The sequence below is a fragment of the Lithobates pipiens genome, unplaced genomic scaffold (genome assembly GCF_037356315.1).
Source record: "Lithobates pipiens isolate NorthernLeopardFrog02 unplaced genomic scaffold, aLitPip1_a1.2 Scaffold_1, whole genome shotgun sequence".
NCBI lineage: Eukaryota > Metazoa > Chordata > Amphibia > Anura > Ranidae > Lithobates > Lithobates pipiens.
Window position 1 is genome coordinate 224,986,352 of NW_027507685.1, and position 19,297 is coordinate 225,005,648.

Here is a 19,297-nt window from a genome sequence, read left to right on the forward strand (position 1 = left end):
CCATTGACAATTATATAGCGATCAGTGCTATAAAAATGCACTGATTACTGTATAAATGTCACTGGTAGGGAAAAGGTTAACACGAGAGAGCGATCAAGGGGTTAAATGTGTTACCTAGGGAGTGATTCTAACTGTAGGGGGAGGGGACTCACAAGGGGAGGAGACCAATCGGTGTTCCCCTGTACGGTCTCCTCTCAACTGACAGGACATGGATCAGTGTGTTTACACACACAGATCCACAGTCTTGCTCTGTTATCGGCAATCGCGGGTGCCCGACGGACAACGTGGCCACCAGGCGTGCGCATCGGCTCCCGAGTGACGCAGCAGGTGCGCGCCCCCTAGACAGCCAGGAAGCCGAGGAGGTCATATGGTGCTCGCCCAGCATGGGAGATCCCTCATGCGGACGTCATTTGATGATGGCTGTGATGGGAAGTGGTTAATGGACATTTTTCATTAAATTTCCTCTTAGGCCCCTTTCACACTGGGGAGGTGTGGGCGTCGGCGGTAAAGTGGCGCTATTTTTAGTGCCGTTTTACCATCGTTTTAGCGGCCAAAAAGGGGTTAAAACCGCCCGCAAAGCGCAGCCGCTTTGACGGCAGTATAGCCGTGCGGCCTCATTGATTTCAATGGGTAGGGGCGGTTTAGGAGCGGTGAATACATGGCTCCTTCACCGCTCCAAAGATGCTGCTAGCAGGACTTTTTTTTACCGTCCTGCCAGCGCAGCGCTCCTCGGGCTTTCATACTGGAGTGAAAGGAGACGCTTTTTTCAGGCGCTATTTTTAGCGCCGTGGCGCCTGAAAAACGCCTGTGTGAAAGGGGCCTTACTGTGTTTTTCTGCCTCATTGTAACGTCTTCTGTGAGCTCCCAAACCTCTGCTTTTCCCCCTCACTTCCCTTTGTTTGGCATGAGCAGTGCATGTTCATAGCTCCCAACCGTCTCTGATTTCGAGGGACTGACCCTGATTTGGAGCAATGTGCCTCTGTCTTCCTCATTTCGCCCTCATCTTGGCCTGATCTATATACAGTAGATGTATAAAAAAATGCACTTTTTATCTATCAGAAAGTGTTTTCCAGCACTAAACCTTTCATCTGATTTCTAAATTGCTGCATTTGTAAATTCTAAAAGCCAATATGAAGGAATAGTAGTAGTAAAAAAAGCACATGTGAGTTGAGTACAATTCTCCTTTAACCAGTTCCCGACCGGCGCACGCCGATGTACGTCGGCAGAATGGCACGGGCAGGCATATTGGTGTACAGGTACGTCCAATCTTTAATGCCGCCCTGCCATCGCGAAGGCAGGGCGGCATTAATATATAAAAAAAACGATTTTTTTTTCTCAGTTTAGGCCGTTATGTATTCTTACACACATTTTTGGTTAAAAAAATAAAAATATATCACAATAAGCGTCCATTGATTGGTTTGCGCAAACGTTATAGCATCTACAAAATAGGGGATAGATTTATGGCATTTTTATTATTAACTTTTTTTTTTTAATCAGTAATGGCGGCGATCTGCAATTTTTATCGTGACTGTGACATTATGGCGGACACATCGGACACTTTTGACATTATTTCGGGACCATTGTCATTTATACAGCAATCAGTGCTATATAAATGCACGGATTACTGTGTAAATGACACTGGCGGGGAAGGGGTTAAACACTAGAGTGTGATGAAGGGGTTAAGTGTGTCCTAGGGAGTGATTCTAACTGTGGAGGGGGGTGGACTACCCAGGACATGACATTGATTACTGCTCCTGATGACGGGGAGCAGTGATCTCTGTCATGCCACAAGGCAGAACGGGGAAATGCCTTGTTTATATCTCCCCGATCTTCCACTCCGTGACACGATTGCGGGCCCCCAGTGGACATCGAGTCCCGCGGGCACGGTCACGGAGTATGCGGCGGGTGTGCACGCCCACAATGCCACAATTTAAAGGGGACGTACCTGTACGTCCATTTGCCCACCGCTGCCATTGTGACAAAGTACATCGTCGTGCGCTGGTCGGCTAGTGGTTAAGAATACATAATGGAAAACAAAACATTTTTAAAATGGGATTTATTGTCACTTTAAATGGTGGTGGAATGCATGGTAATGGTAAATGATTAAATGGTAATGGATTTGCTTGCTAATTTTGGCAGCAAATTTCGATTTAGTTTTAGTGTTAGGACTAAAATGGCATTTTAGTTTTAGTCCCATTTTAGTCTTCTGCAATTGTTTTAGTTTTAGTCGTATTTACTAGACTAAATCTCCAGTACATTTTAGTTGACTAAAACTAATTTTAGTCGTCTATAATTAAATGGGTGTAATTAAATTGTAATGCATTAGTTAAACATTTCTCTACAATTTTCAAACTCATTATATACTGCTGGAGTGAAAAATCTCATATGTTATTATTTATGGTATTGAGGTATGAACATGCACTACAGACCAGTGTTAATTTTGAAGTCAAATTTCAGTTTAGTTTTATTCTTAGTCTTTTGACTAAAATGGCATTTTAGTTTTAGTCGTATTTTAGTTATCTCAGTTGTTTTAGTTTTAGTCATATTTTAGTCTACTAAAATGTTTTAGTAATTTTAGTCTAAGAAATTAACACTGCTTAGACATCATTCATGCAGCTGTACAGTGTGCAGATCCTGGGCAAGGACATTCCCATTCCTAGCACCCATTGCTGCCCCCTACAGGAGACCCCTGAGATGCATTAGAGGAGGCAGAAATACGTTGCAATGCTCCAGGGTTTGTGTAATGCACCCGCATGCACACTGATATTTGCTCTGAACGCCTTTGAAGCATGCGTCAATGCACAGGTGCCTTACATAACCTGGAGCACTGCCACGTATAGCCGCCTCCTCTAACGCATCTCAAAGCATGCCTATAGGGGGCAGTAGCTGGTGCTGATAATGTCATTATGCAGGATCTTCACACTATACGGCTGTGAGCATCAAGCCTTCTACTTTATTCTTCTACAAATATGAAGGTTAAAACACAAATTGAATTGTTAAATATAAAATGTAATCTCTCCTAGATGCATCTCAAAGGCTGTCCAATGAAGTCCATGACCTGCGCGGCCTTGTGACATCCCTGGAGCAGGTGAGCCGGGCATGGTCAGGTTTTGGGGGGGGGGGGAGGTGAAGTATGGTCCAAAATATAACAAATGCAGATTTATCGCACAATTCTCAGGTCTCCTATGGAGTCTCACACCACATGCAGCTCAGTGCGTTTTTTTTTCTGCATCAAAAGCATCCAGAGCGTTCCAGAAACAAAGTAGAACATGCTGCATTATTTCTGCACTAGACTGTACTGGAACATGGTAAAAACGCACAGAAACGCATCAGAATAGAGAGAAAAAATGCATCGGAGCGCATCAAAAATGCTCATGCACATATGCATCAGGACTTAAAGTTTAAATACAAATAGGGACTTTCTGACCTGCCAGATGATTTGTAAAATGAAGGCATGCAATGCGCGCTTTTCCATAATGCACAGAAATGCACTTTACCTGCATTGCAGTGACATTCATTTTAAATGCCTTGCAGCATGTCAAAACACATCATAGTGCATCGGGGTACACAATTTGTGACATTCTGATTTTGTCTGATTTTTGTGATGTTTTGTGCTTTGGCAGCCAATTTATTTCAATGGCCTTAATGCAATGCATGCTCGTTAACACGTGACATAAAAAAAAAAAAAGTTAAAATGATAAATAACTAAAAATTAGCATTTAGGCTAGGGTCATATCTATGCATGTGTGGTTAATAAAAGAAGAAGGAAAAGGAAAAAATAGTTGCTCTAAAAAAATGAAAAACACCAATAGTGAACCAGTGTTATTCAAATTGAATGAAAAATACACAATATTGATTAATAGGAAATTATTACAAACCAAATAATTATTAAGTGACTAAGGCTGGGTTCACACCATAGCGATGCGGGAATGCCGCGAATCCGCGGCGTTTTCCCGCATCGCATGCCTCCCGCCGGCAGTTCACACTGCCCTATGCGGACTGCTGGGAGTGTCAATGAAATCTTAATGACACCCCCAGACCAGTCCGCATATCGCAGTGCGATCTGCAAACTCGGACAGGAATCGGATCGCATGGTGTGAACACCCATGCGATCCGATTCTGCTGCGGACCAAAAAAAGGGTCCTGTGCGAGTTTGCGGCGGGTGCGATGCGAATTCAGCCATACTATCTGTATGGCTGAACTCGCATCGCACAGACAGATCGGATGTGATTTGCACTGCAGTGCGGTGCGAATCATATCCGGACCTCTCACCCGCAGCAGTGTGAACCCAGCCTTAAAGTGGGTGGAAATAAAAAATAAACAAAATTATAAAAAATACAAAAATAATAAAAAATTAAAAAATAATAAAAAATTAAAAAATAATAAAAAATTAAAAAATCCCAAAAATATATAAATGAATAGTCCAAATTATCAAACAATTGAAGTGATATAAGTGCAATTTTCAATCAACCAAAAAGTGCTGAACACCATAAAGAATGCACGCTTACCAGAAGGCAAGCAAAACAGGGTCTTTATCCTAGATGGTCCGGGACAAACAGCTCAGAGGGCGCCAAACCACATGAGCACAACACGATCGATAGATCAATGGACCAGAATTTTGATGTTGTCAAGTCGAGTATGTGTCAGATTTCACCCAAAAATAGAAAGAAGGGAACCTCCCATAGTGTAATACTGGTGTATGTACTTTAATAGGAAAGGTAAAAATGTACTTATAAACGTAGTATAAAAACAACATGGATATCCGGCCGGCTTGCGAACGCGCGTTCGCTCAGAGATCAAACGCAATGATGCCAGCACGTCCTGTCTACTCGACACGCGTTTCGTCATAAATTGACATCGTCTGGGGCATGTGTGGTTAATGTGTTTTTGTTTTGTGTTTTTTAATGCACTTTTTTCATGCGTTTGGATTTTTGGGGAAGTGTTGATGTTGCTAGGAGAGGGTGTCTGTTGTCATGCAGGAAAACACACAAAAAAAAGCATGTAAATGCATTTTTCATGCAATTCCATTGAAGTCTATGGAGCCAAAAAACACACCATGCTACATGCAAAAAAGTCCTTGTATATTTCCAAAAAAACACATTGCAGGAAACTATATAGATGTGAAAAGGACCCATAGAATATAAGGTTAAATGGATTGTTGTGTATTATGAAGCTGTACAAATGCACTAAAAAAACGCATCGATGTGTACGTAGCCTGAGCTAAAGGGAGAGGGAGAAAAGTTAATAAGGGCTGATTAGGGCTAACTAAGGGTTAGGAAAAAGTTAAAAAGGAACATATTTTATTAAAGCCCAACTGCAGGAAACTTTGAAATGGTACCTTGCTGTAGAGCGAAGGGAGCTGAAGGACCATGGAGGAGAAGACACTGCAGGGACTGGTTCAGCAACATTGAGGAGAAGTATTTTTTTTTTTATTTTGCAATAAATTCTGCATATGTTCTTTAAATGCAGCATTAAAAAAAAAGGTCAATTGGTTAAAGAAAAAAAAGAGGAGAAAAATAAAAGCTAAGAGAAAGGGGGAAAAGGGTAATTTAGCGATAATTACGGTTAACTATTGGGCTACGAGTGGTTCAATAGGAACAATTTTTTTTAAAGATGTTTCTTTTTTTTAATTTTTCATGTAAGAGGCTTTAACTGATGTCCTATGCAGATCATAGGACACTCACTCCGTTGATCTGCACATAAGTGAATTGAGTGTAAATATGAAGATACATCATACTTTACAATGAACGTGGATTGGAAGTTCCATCTTATAGAAGAGCCCTGGGGCATTAAAAAAAAAAAAAAATCATAAATTATTTTTACATAGTTCTGAGCTTGAAAAAAAAAGTTTTTTTTTTGAGAATTCTGAGTTATTTTTTTTTTTTTTTTTTTACAAAATTCTAAGTCAGAATTCTGAGATTCAAAGTCAGAATTGTGAGTTTAATTTTTTTTTCACAGAATTATGATTTAAAATTAAATTAATCAATTAAAAATCAGAATTCTGAGATTCAAAGTCAGAATTCTGAGTTTCAAAGTCAGAATTCTGAGATTAAAAATCTGAATTCTGAGATTCAAAGCCAGAATTCTGAGTTTCAAAGTCAGAATTCTGAGATTGAAACTCAGAATTCTGATTTTTAATCTCAGAATTCTGACTTTGAAACTCAGAATTCTGATTTTTAAAGTCAGAATTTTAAGATTAAAAGTCCGAATTCTGAGTTTCAAAGTCAGAATTCTGAGATTAAAAGTCAGAATTCTGAGTTTATATATAGAGTAGTCTCTATTAGGAGGATTTTAAGAAAAATGAGCAATAATGTAGTAACACCCACAGACCACCATTCTGCAAACATACATGTCTTCTGCTCTGTATATGGATATATAAATCTATCTTAGTTATAGCACACAGTATAGGGAAGCAGGCAGTGCTGGGTTCTCTGGTTCCTCTATTACTGTATTAATAGTTCCTCTGTTTGCTGTCTTATCCTTCTTCTCTGTCATCTGCTCCAACATAAAGATCGATGCTGAAAACGTGTGTATTGTGTGTGAGTGGGGGGACACAGCTTCCATAGATAACAAAACACAATGCCAGAACAGCTCTGCACCCCAACTTGTAGGAAACATTGCACTGTTGCCCCTAAATGAGAGAATTGTGATTGGCTAGAAGGCAGCAGGACAATGGGGGTGATTTACGAACGTCGCGCGCCATCAGTAGAGGCGAAACGCACATTTCCATATTTACGAAGCGGTGCGCCAGTAACAGAGTGTGGATCCCTTATTTACTATAGCGATCTCGGTGCACGGGAGAATGCATCTGTGCATCACTATGGACATGGTACACGGCATCTCCAAATCAATACTGACAGAAAATGGAGGTACCAATATTATGGGGTGATGTGAGGAAGTTTAGTAACAACTGCCCAAGTAACAAGTATGAGCAAATATAGAATGAAAAAGTAACTTTTTCATAGAAAGCCTGCTGTGCCCGCAAGTAAGTTTAGAACTGCCTGAGATCAATGTAAGCAGTGCGCATGTGCAAGCGGCTCGTTCACATGCGTTTGTCCCCTGCACGGCCAAAATCTTAGTAAATGTTAAGCAACGTACATGCAGTTGCATGGGTTGAACAGACGCACCTCTAAACTTGACAATTTTTTTTTTTTAACGCTGGTTCACCCTTACGTATTTTTTTAAGGATATTTGCACACAGGTCATGTTAGCATGTTACGTTGCCAACCCATGACATACACCTTGTTAAAATGATGTAAAAAGACTCTCGCTCCTCTAGCTCCTCCTAAAAGGGCATTTAACCTCCCCCTCTAATGCATTGGATTTCCTTAGGCTAGCTTTTGCTTTTAAAGGGGAACTGCACACTCCATTCTCCAATGCTCTTGTATCCCCCCTCTAACCAGTGTTAATTTCATCGACTAAAGCGACTATACTAATCACTACTATTTTTGTCGACTAAAACAATTGACATGACTAAAATACGACTAAAACTAAAATGGCATTTTAGTCAAAAGACTAAAATGGGACTAAAACTAAAATGCAATTTTAGTCAAAAGACTAAGACTAAAACTAAATTGAAATTTGACTATATGAAATAATGATGCTTTATGATGTCCATTATGATGTCCATTATGTTTTACTTACCTGACACAGGAGCCAGCGAATATGGGAACAAGGGGGTTGACTTTTGGGGTGCCTAAGCCCCTCCTGCCCCCAAGCATCCACCCCCTTTCATGGGTTGGCTTGCTGTGTGTTTGGCTAGGGGTTTGTTAGTGTGTGGGAGGGGCACAATATTTTCTTAGTTTGGGGTGGTATTTTTCATATGGGAGCTCTCAATTTAAGCCTTAACAGACCCAAAAGGCCTTGTATGTATTGGGTGGGGCAAGATATTTTTTGTTTTGGGTTATAATCTTGCAGCTGCAATGTAGATTTGTAACTTTTCTCTAAAGCTCTACATCTTTGAAGCAGTATTTTGGATACATGCTACAGATGACCCACTTTACAGGCTAAGTACCCCCCCCCCCCCCCCCCAAGTTGCTAGCTTTTAAGAAATTTTGCATTTTTAAAAGCTTTTTTCCTGAAGCCCCCTGCATGTCCTGAACGCGAGCTCCTCCCCGCTAACCCGGAAGTGGCGCCGATCCCCGCCAGCGCTGGTGCTTAGTGTTTGCGCTCCACGACCACTGGAAACATCGTATCCAGCGGTGTTTCCGGGCCTGGGACCATCCACATCATCTATCCCTCTGCCGGATTTACAGCTGATGGCCTCTCTTCTCTGATGGCGACTAGCGGATGCTTAAATTATTACAATGCCCATCTATGAACCATTTTTGTGAGTGTATTAATTTTTTAAATTTTATTAAAATGTACCATTTTACTGCACTTAGAAGGTGCTGTTCCTCTTCCATTTGTCTTTTTCACTACACTAACCATTACACTGTACACTATACTATCCACTACACTACACTGACCACTATACTGTCCACTACACTGCACTGACCGCTATACTGCCCACTACACTAACCGCTATACAGTCCACTACACTACACTGACCACTACACTACACTGACCACTATACTATCCACTACACTACACTGTCCACTATACTATCCATTACACATATACTGACCACTGCACTACGTTAACCGCTATACAGTCCACTACACTGTCCTACCTACAGTATTCCTATACTGACACTACACTGCGCTGCTCTTCTACTCTCTCTCTCTGGCTGCTCCCTCTCTCAAGACCGTGTCCATCCCCCCGAGGCCAGCAACATGACTCTCACCTTCTGTTTTTTCATCCTGCATCTATCCAGAGGATAGGAGGAGGAGGAAGAGGAGAAGACAATGGCGGCTCACTATTTTCATTGCTTGTGTCCCCCACGCTCTGGCTGCCATGTTCAGTGTCTGCCTCCCTGTGATTGGGCGTATGTGGTCATGTGCGTAGGCGGGACTCCAGGAGCAACTGTGATCACGGACAGGCCAGCCCCACTGCCGCACATGACCCCCATACGCCCAATCACAGGGTGCCAGACACTGAATATGGCGGCCAGAGCGCGGGGGACCCAGGAAATTTAAATTACGGAGGCAGCCAGTAGTGACACACACTGGTGCAGAAATTTCCCCCCCCAAATATTGCGCCCGGGGCCACGGACCCCTCCGCACCCCCCATGCTATGCCACTGTGTGTGTTAAAAGCACCATTAATTCTTAATGTCACCCCCATGCACCTTGCCAGTGTATGAACTTTTGCGCACATTCATCTGCATCAAAACGCTGTGGCATGATTTTTTTTTAAATCCACCTGCACGTTGGTCAAGTCAGCCTGGCTGGAGCTGTAGGCTCCTTGCTTATCTCTGTCACCTTCATAGTTGTCTTAATTGTTTGTGTCAGTAGTTGGGAGTGGGGTTCTGTCAGTGTGGGGTGTCAGTGGCAGGAAGGGGGGGGTCTGGCCCATTGTTAGGAAATAGGAATGGGGGTGTCAGTCTGTATGTGGAGGACGTCTGTTAGTCTGGGGTGGAAGTAGTTGGTGGTGGAAGTCAGTCTGGGGGAGTGGGGGTCTATTAGTCTGGTTTGTCAGTGGCGGGGGAAAAGGGTGTCAGTCTGGGATGTCAGTGGCGGGGGGAGGGGAAAGGGTGCCAGTCTGGGATGTCAGTGGCGGGGGGAGGGGAAAGGGTGTCAGTCTGGGATGTCAGAGGTTGGGAGTAGGTGGGTTTCCTCACTTTTCAGGGTGCTTTTTGTATTTCAATGAAAGTATTTAATATACTCTGTGTTATTTGTTTTTATTTGCATTAGTGGTCATTTATATTGATATATGGAAGGTGGGTCTTCCTGTAAGAACCCATTTAATCTACATGTTTGTACAATAAGTTCACAGAATCTTTCTGTCGGAGTGTCATCTTTACACACAGGCCAAAAGGCGTCAGTTTCCTGCTGATCCAACCGTTTCCGGATGATTTTTAGCCTGTGTACCCAGTTTTGGGAAAGGAAGTTACGGGTGAGAGGTAAGAACCGCTATCACTTTGGAATGTAAACACCTCAGTGACTTCCAGGTGGTAGCAGATGGTGCCGGGTATAAAGCAGTTAGATCAGCTTCAATCAGGTTCCCTACAATGGAGGTGACGTCAGGAACCTAAGGGGGCATAGTTAGGTGTTTGGGGGCAATCAGACCTCCCCTTTCTCATGCCAGAAGTTTCTGATGTCACTGCCAGCAGAGTGATCTTGATTGGAGTCCGAACTACTTTCCACCATCTGTTACCGCCAAAAAGACAGCTGTATTGTGGTTCTTCTCTCTCACCCGCAGCCTCTTTGCCCAAAGCTGGGTACACACATCACAAAAATCATCTGAAAATGAGGAACCTCACGACTTTCAGGCCGTGTGTACAGATCACGATCTGACAGAAGAATTCTCGGAACTTTTGGTTCAAACATGTAGAGTGAATGGGCCCTTACAGGAAGATTCTCCTTCCATAATCCAATAGAAATGACCACTAATGCAGAGATAAACAAACAACACACAGAGTTTAGAAAATACTTTTATTGTCTTTTAAGGGAACCTGTTAGTGCAGTAGCTTTTATATCTATTTATTTATTGCCAATCAGCAGAGGGGAGATATTTGTGTGTGCATGTACATTTTAGTTCACACACATACCGTATATACTCGAGTATAGGCCGACCCGAATATAAGCCGAGGCCCCCAATTTACCCCAAAAAAACTGGGAAACTTATTGACTCGTGTATAAGCCGAGGGTGAGACATGCCTGTCCATCCCTGTGTGTGTGTCCGTCCATCCCTGTGTGTGTGTGCGTCCATCCCTGTGTGTGTGTGTCCGTCCATCCCTGTGTGTGTGTCCATCCATCCATCCCTGTGTGTGTGTGTCCATCCATCCTTGTGTGTGTGTCCATCCATCCATCCCTGTGTGTGTGTCCATCCATCCATCCCTGTGTGTGTGTCCATCCATCCATCCCTGTGTATGTGTCCATCCATCCATCCCTGTGTGTGTGTCCATCCATCCATCCCTGTGTGTGTGTCCATCCATCCATCCCTGTGTGTGTGTCCATCCATCCATCCCTGTGTGTGTGTCCATCCATCCATCCCTGTGTGTGTGTGTCCATCCATCCCTGTGTGTGTGTGTCCATCCATCCCTGTGTGTGTGTGTCCATCCATCCCTGTGTGTGTGTCCATCCATCCCTGTGTGTGTGTCCATCCATCCCTGTGTGTGTGTCCATCCATCCCTGTGTGTGTGTCCGTGCAGCCTTGTGTGTCCAGCCTACCTGCGTCCCGAGCCTCCGTCCCGAGCCTCCATCGTCCCGTGCCTCCGTCCCGTGCCTCCGTCCCCCCGTGCCTCCGTCCCGTCCCGAGCCTCCGTCCTTCTGCCATGCCAGGATCGCCGCTCTTCGTCGGCGCCTCGGCGGCCATTCCTCTGTTCAAAAGCCGCGCCTCCGTCTGTGATAGGTGGAACACTCAATTTCCCAGCAGTCTGTGTTCCGCCTATCACGGACATGCTCTCATCCTCGTCCGTAGTATGAGGATGAGCGGATGTCCGTGATAGGCGGAACACTGACTGCTGGGAAATTGAGTGTTCCGCCTATCACAGACGGAGGCGCGGCTTTTGAATAGTAGAATGTCCGCCGTCTGTCTGCTCGACACGCTGATCGGGCAGGCAGACGGCGATGACTCGAGTATAAGCCGAGGGGGGCACTTTCAGCCTCAAAAAAGAGGCTGAAAATCTCGGCTTATACTCGAGTATATACGGTAGTTTAGTTCAAAGGGTCAGCAACCTGTAGATCGTGAGCAGGTGACTGGTAGATCATTGGTTTGGGCTTGCTGACCCACCATTCCAGAACATCAGAGTGCAATGCAGAGGGACTACTTGTAAAGTTGGTGGTGTAGTAGGGAGCAAGCAGATGCCTCCTCTGAGTGCTGGCTCCTGTCCCATGCCGAGTGATACCAACTGCACGCCACCTTTTATCCCGGCTAGCGGTCTCCAGAGTGGTACCAGCAGCAGGAAAGAGGAGCTCTTCAGGTCAGTGTGAAGCAATACACCAGGTATAAAAATATAGGGCTGCTTTCACACTGATGTGCTGTGGTTTACCCACACTGCACATGCAGTGCAGTGTACCTGCAGGTTTCTGTAAAAAGATATATATATATTTTTTAAACTCACAATTCTGACTTTCAATTTCAGAATTCTGACTTTCAAACTCAGAATTCTGACTTTCAAACTCAGAATAAAAAAAAAAAAAAAAAAAAAATATATATATATATATATATATATATATATATATATATATATATAGATATTATTTCAAGCTCAGAATTCTGTAAAGATAATTTTTTATGATTTTTTTTTTTTTTATGATGGCCCCAGGGCTCTTCCATACCATCTTACCCAGGAGGAGCAGTCTCTTCTGCAGAGCAGAGCAAGTCCCGGCTGTCAAGATGACAGCCAGGTTTCACTGATAACAGTGGATGCACAACCACAGCAGGAAACATATACCAGGATGAACAAGGTAGAACACGATCAGGAACAACGCACATTGGAATCGGTCAGAGTTTTTCCGAAATGTTACAGAGCACCAATGTTTCATACCAAAGCTTATGGTGCATATACAGTATATAACATGGAATCATAGATGGCTGTATTACTTTCCTCTGTGTGACAACCTACTCCTTTCTACAGAAGCTGGACAGCACCCTCTCAGCTCTGCAGCGGCTCATCCCCATCAAACTCTCAGAGATCCGCCAGGAACAGGTGCAGGAATTCTGGGATCAGATCCGCAGTTTGGACCGAGTGGACTTCTTAAGTGATCAGCTGATGTACATGGAAGAAAAGATGGGGGAGTGTAAGTCATAGAACAGGTTATTCAATGGGGGTCCCCTTGTTCCACCAGTCCTCTATTTGGGCAGTATGTCGGTTCTGTTGGCTTTCATGCATCAGAAAATACAATTTAAATAGTATTATCTTTTAAGTAGGCAGAATCAGTAAAAGTTTAAGTTGGAAGTCCATGCTAACTAAAATACCTGTATCTATGGCCACCAACATTCTAAAGCCCCGTACACACGAGAGGACTTATGTCCGACAGACTTCCGAAGGAGTTCCGTCGGAGTTCTGCTGGAATTCCGACGGAGTTCTGACAGACTTTTTGGCTGAGCGGACTTGGCCACACACGATCACACTAAACTCCGACGGATTCGAACGTGATGACGTACGACTCGGCTCGAATAAGGAAGTTCATAGCCAGTAGCCAATAGCTGCCCTAGCGTCGGTTTTAGTCCGTCGGAGTAGCATACACACGAGCGGATTTTTCGAAGGGGACCGGGTCCGGCGGAGTTCCTTCGGAAAAATTTGAAGCATGTTCCATATTCTAAAGTCCTTCGGACTTTGGCGAGTCAAAAGTCCGTTGCAGCCCACACACGATCGGATAGTCTGACGGACTCAGTCCTTCGGACTTTGGATGTTGAAAAGTCCGCTCGTGTGTACGCGGCATAACACTAACCTCTCTAGCCCTGTAGAGAAAAAACGAGTATACATACCTTTTCTACAGGCGATCTGACCCGATCTCCAGTGGCGGAAGCTCTGCTGAGTACACGTCCAACAACAGCTGTGAAATGAATGTGGAGTGACGTCACCCATAGAGTTACTATGGGGCTTCCTTTTTTGGACATGTCCTCTGCACCCGTCCACACAGTGAAGCCATGGCTGACGGCTCAGCATGGCATCAGAGCTTCCGTCGCTGGAGATCGGGTCAGATCACCTGCAGGAAGGGTATGTATACTGATTTTTTCTTTATAGGGCTAGAGAGGTTAGTGTTAGAATGTTGATGGCTATAGATGCAGGAATTTTAGTTTTAGCATGGACTTCCACTTTAAAGCTGTAAAAAATATATATGTAAATGATACCTAAACCTAATAAGAAAAATGTAAAAAAATTGCACCATTTGTGGTGGCTGCGTTCATTTTCAGAAACATGTTCAACAAGTACAGAAAATACCTGTTGATTCTGCCATAAATGCTGTGTCCTTGTCACTTTGTGTGATCTGAACTGGAAGCATAAAACAATGTTATCTTTCTTTTGTAAACTATTTATCCCATCATCCCCAATGTACTGAGAATCAAGAGATGAAGACTCGTTTGCAGTCTAGCCTGGATTATAATTATAGCTCCCCCCCATAAATACAGTGAAGATGTGAGAGTAGCCACCCATGGACAGGAATTGTGTTATTGGCAGGATCAACAGGTGAAAATAAAGGGAAAGAGCCCCAAAAGAGAAAACGAATGCAGACACCACTCCTAAGGACTGGTAAGCTGCAAAATATTTTTATTTTTCATTTTTTGGGTATGGATTTGTCTTAATGCAGTAAGTAGGGACAGGTGTTGCAGAAACCACAGCGACAAGCAGACCTTTAAAAGGACCAGTTATGACTGGGTTTATTCTGGAAGCCTAGTGTAAAGTCTCAAATTATTATACCAATGGAGGCTTGATTATGCATTACTTTGCGTTTGACTCTTCAGCTTGAAAGTCAAGAATCAGTTGTCTCTTGAAATCTAAACTACATGACCTCAGGCTCTGTCTCCCAGCCTGAGTGTGCACAATAGTGTCAAATAAGTAGACACTCACATTCCTCCTACCTGCAGACATTTTTTAACTAGATTCTATAGTACAGTGTGGGATATCCAGCATTAGTTGACCCTGTCTAGCCCCCTAACTTTAAAGAAACCTTGAAAGCCCCACCAAGCTGCTTGTTTCCACCAGCATGACACCGGTGTCCCCTCAACTGTTGATTTCCTAAGGGTGCACATCTTCTTTAATGCTGTTCATGCCATGAGCACCCATAGGCTTGTACATTGCAACACTAGCTCCAGTTTCAGAGAATGGCCCATTCCGATCTATGATTGTTCAATGCAGAAGCATGGCCAAAGCCGAAGAATACTTTCCACACAAAGGAAAAAAATTGTAACCTACAATAGTTCTTGTTAGTTCTTGGGATCAATATCCAGTCCTATAATATCACATTTTGTCCAAAGATTTCATATATACTGAAGGCTTACCATTGTGTTGAGATGGTCCTGGAGTAGAGGTGAAGGTGTTGGGGTGTCATGTGGAGGCCAAGGTTTATTGTGAACAAACAGGGCTCATTCATTGCACCAGGGCCCAGGCCTGGGGTGGACACATGCCTTCCGACTTACTGCGATGGGAAAGAGGGGCATCATGTAGTACAATGTAGGTAAGCAAAGGCCTCGCCGCTACCATGTCCCCAAATTACATAGACCATGAAGAATTAATATGCAAAAGATGGTTGGTTGAAAATAATTCACAACTACTTTTCATTTATATCAGTTTTTCATAATAACAACTCCAATAAACTAGAGCGGGGGTCTCCAAACATTCTAAACAAAGGAAAGGGACCGTTTACTGTCCTTCAGACTTTAGAGGGGCCGTACTGTGGTCACTGGAAGTAGAAAATGTCTCCACATCAGTGGGAGTAAACAATGCTCCATCTTTGGTGTCAGTGAGAGGAATTGTGCCCCATCTTTGGTGTTATTTGGTGGGAAGAATCATGCCCCATCATTGGTATCAGTGGGAGGAACTGTGTCCCATCATTGGTGTCATTGGGAGGAACTGTCCCCCTTCGTTGGTGTCATTGGGGGGGGGGGGGGGATTATGCCCCAATGTCTGTGTCAGAAGATGAAATATTGCCCCAAGCCCAGATAAAAGCAAGGAAATGGCCCCATGTTGCCCCCAGGTCTCAGTTTGGAGACCACTGATTTAGAGGTTGGGTGAAGTTTATTTACTTACTTTTGATAAATAGTACATCTTTAAAAGAAGGTCTATACATCTGGCCAAAAATGAGGGACAACTAAAGAGGGACTTGGTCTAAAAAGAGGGACTGTTTGGAGCTATGCGGACATACCAATTGTGCAGACTTTGAAGCTACATATGTGCACTTTGGGATTTCTGGGACCAGTTATACTAAATATTGGTTGAGGTTGTGGGTGCTGGGATCCCTAACCCTGACCACCTGGGCACTTCTCCATTTTAGGCCAGTTGAGAAGTAGGAGTAAATCTGAAAGCTACCTTAACCAGGCTCCTGGTTTTTAGTAACCATGTGATACTAGGGATTTGTGGTGTGATTTTGGCAAACTCATTTTTTCTTATTGAGCGATTGGCATGGGGACCCACAAATTGGCACATGGCCCACTTTTCCAGCACCAACCTAGGCCTCTCATGATACACCTGACTATTCTCGGATACCAAATGGAAGCCATTATTCAATAATATTCTGTATGTTATACCCAACGACTATGTTGTATTGATTGTTACTTCATCTTGTATTCCACCTCTCCATCCTCGTACTCTCTCTTCTCCTTTATGCATACTTACTAAGCCATAGTCATCCCCGCCCATGGCTCACACTTGACATGCCCACTTCCTGGATGGTCATTCCCATATTAAACCTACTTTCAGATGTGGTCCTCTCCAAATATGCGTGAAAAACCAACTCCTGGCCACATTTCCCTAGGTAATATCCTTTTTTGAGTCACTGCACATACTCAGTAACTCAAATAGGGTAATGCTGTGATCCCTGGACACAGCCCAGGACACAGCTTCATCTGGACAAGGGTCTATAACAGACTTTCTGAACCTTTTCAACACAAAGGAGGCCTTGAAATAACTTTCTGGTCTCAGGGAACCCCTGCTAACTATTACTATATCTACAACTCATGATACATTAGTGTGATGGTCAGTGGGAAGAATGCTTCTTACACTTGTGTTCATTGGGAAGAATTACCCCCTTACAGATAGTTAAAAAGATCAATGGTGTCAGTGGGAACTTATCTGAGAAGCAGACATTGCTCAAGGAACCTCTAGAAACCTCTGGAGGAACCCTGGTTGAGAAATCCTGGTCTAAAATGTGGGACTTTCCCAGCAAATCTGGCACAGTTGGCATCTTTGCCTATATTGTGTGTTTGGTGTGTACCATATGACATTGCTACATAAGTAATCTGTTGTTCTTTTCTCATTGCAGGTTCCTGTCGCAGTAATGAGGTAGAGATACCCGTAAATCTAAAACGCTAATATCACAGAGTTCCTCAATTTATTTATTTTATATTCCCCTTGGACCAATTTATTTATGTCCCCCGTCTACTATTTATAACCCTGTTATTCCTTTTTTTTTTTCATTACAGTAATCAATAAAAAAAACTATTTCTGTATAAATCTCAGGAGTGTTTCTTAATTTTTTTCTTACACAAGAGTAATTTCTCTAATGGAGGACTAAAATACAGGCACCACTGACTGTACATACCTCTAGATGTCTATCCTTCCCATATTTCCATATTTCCCTATTGGCCCATCACTATGATTGCGTGGTTTAATGACCAGTAGGAAAGTACTGGAAGTGAAAGGAGAAAGGACAGATTTTCTTGCACATATAATGTGCCTTTATTTGCATATTTAACCACTTCCCACCCGGCCAATGTATATATACGGCGGGTGGGAGCCGCCTGCTCCTGATAGGACGTTCAGGAACGTCATTCAGGAGCAGCGGGATCGCGCGCGCGCCCGCGCAGCGGCGCGATCCCGATGTGCTCGTGTCACCCGGACACGGCACATCTCAGATCGGCAGGAGGGCTCTGTGATTGGCCCTCCTGATCACATGACGGCCGTGTCCAATCACGGCCGTCATGTGATGTAAACAAACAGCCGGTTGCTAGGCAATCGGCTCTCCTCTCCTCACACGGAAGTCACCGCTGAGAAGAGGAGAGCAGAACGCTGCAGCCGGCTGATGATCAGTGAGTATGGGCTGCTTTTCACAGCTTTTTACTCACTGATCATCAGTGTAGTGTAAACACACAACACACCACACAGTGAAAACACAGTCCCCACATATGTCCCCAAAACACACATGTCCCCAAAACATACATGTCCCCAAATAATAAAAACACATGTCCCTAATAATAAAAACATGTCCCCCACATATGTCCCACTAAAATCACATGTCCCAATGATTATCTGCACACATATGTACGTGATCACCTGCACACATATGTACATGATCATTTGCGTACATATGTCCGTGATCACACAAACCAATTATTATACACTTAACGGAATTTTTTTTACCAAAAACATGTAGCAGAATACATTTTGGCTTAAATTTATGACAAAATTTGATTTTATTGGATTTCTTTTCAAATAGAAAAAAGAAAATATTGTTTTTTTCCCAAATTTCCGCTTTTTTTGCGCTTATATCGCAAAAAAAAAAAAACGGAGTCGTGAATAAATAACACCAAAATAAAGCTCTATTTGTGCGAACAAAATGATAACAATTTCATTTGGGTACAGTGTAGCATGACCGCGCAATTGTCACTGAAAGCGCTAGAGCGCTGAAAGCTGAAAATTGGGCTGGGAAGGAAGGGGGTGAAAGTGCCCTGTATTGAAGTGGTTAAAGAAAATATTGCCTAAATACAAAAAGCATATGTATTTTACGTGAATCTTGGGGGGGGGGGGGGTCTAGTTATAAATAATTTGCCGTGCAAATGTCTGCACATAGCTAGCACAAACAATTCCTGTAATTTTCCTAATTTGGTCATTTCCTATGATCATATGCTCCATCTAGTGGCCATAATGCAGAATTTTCCTTAAATACCTAAATGAGGAAAATACACATTATGGCCACTGGATGGAGCTTATGATCATAGGAAATACACATATTAGTAAACATATGGGTATTATCTGTGACGGCTGTGTGAATGCTCAGAAATGTGCACATATCTGTTTTACATTATAAATAGACCCCTTGATGTGCTTTGTGTATTTCTAGAATCCAGTGTGAGACTTTGCCTCTGTTTAGAAGCTTCCTGTAATAAAGACCTCTCACTGCTACTCTCCCTCTCCTTGTGCAGGGGCTTGTCTCCGCCTCCTCTTGTAGTTTTCTGCAGGTGGCCTGTAGTGGGTGGGGCCTGCTGGATTCCTCCCACAGCTCTGCACAGGCTATGTACAGCACAGTGATGATGTCACTGCTATTTTTAGGTAATATCAAGGGTTACAAAGGCATTTGGTGCACACAAAAGTAGCTTTATATCCTTTGTCGCTATTCAGAAATATATTTTTCATGCTCTGAGCTTAGCGTTAAAGTTTTATACATAGGGTAATGGTCCAGGATAATGGTAAGCTAAAAGAAAAGCTATACTTCCATGTCCCTCACCCCGTACCACCAATCTTGGCTCTCTAGCAGAGCTACACTTTCCGAAAAACTGTCAGTAACTGGCGCATTTGTCTGTGGCACCACTGT

General features: G+C 43.3%; 1 protein-coding gene across 2 annotated transcripts in view; it reads left to right on the plus strand.

Annotated features, from left to right (window-relative positions):
* The window catches only part of EGFL8 (EGF like domain multiple 8), a 58,497-nt gene extending 41,276 nt beyond the window's left edge, over positions 1-17,221 (plus strand). For both annotated transcript variants that reach the window (XM_077483750.1, XM_077483741.1), the window contains exons 7-9: positions 3,024-3,088; positions 12,682-12,844; positions 17,030-17,221. In XM_077483750.1, coding sequence (XP_077339876.1) covers positions 3,024-3,088; positions 12,682-12,844; positions 17,030-17,079 — 278 coding nt within the window. In that variant the 3' untranslated portion in view covers positions 17,080-17,221. The remainder of the gene's footprint in view (positions 1-3,023; positions 3,089-12,681; positions 12,845-17,029) is intronic.
* Positions 17,222-19,297: the final 2,076 nt, after the last annotated feature.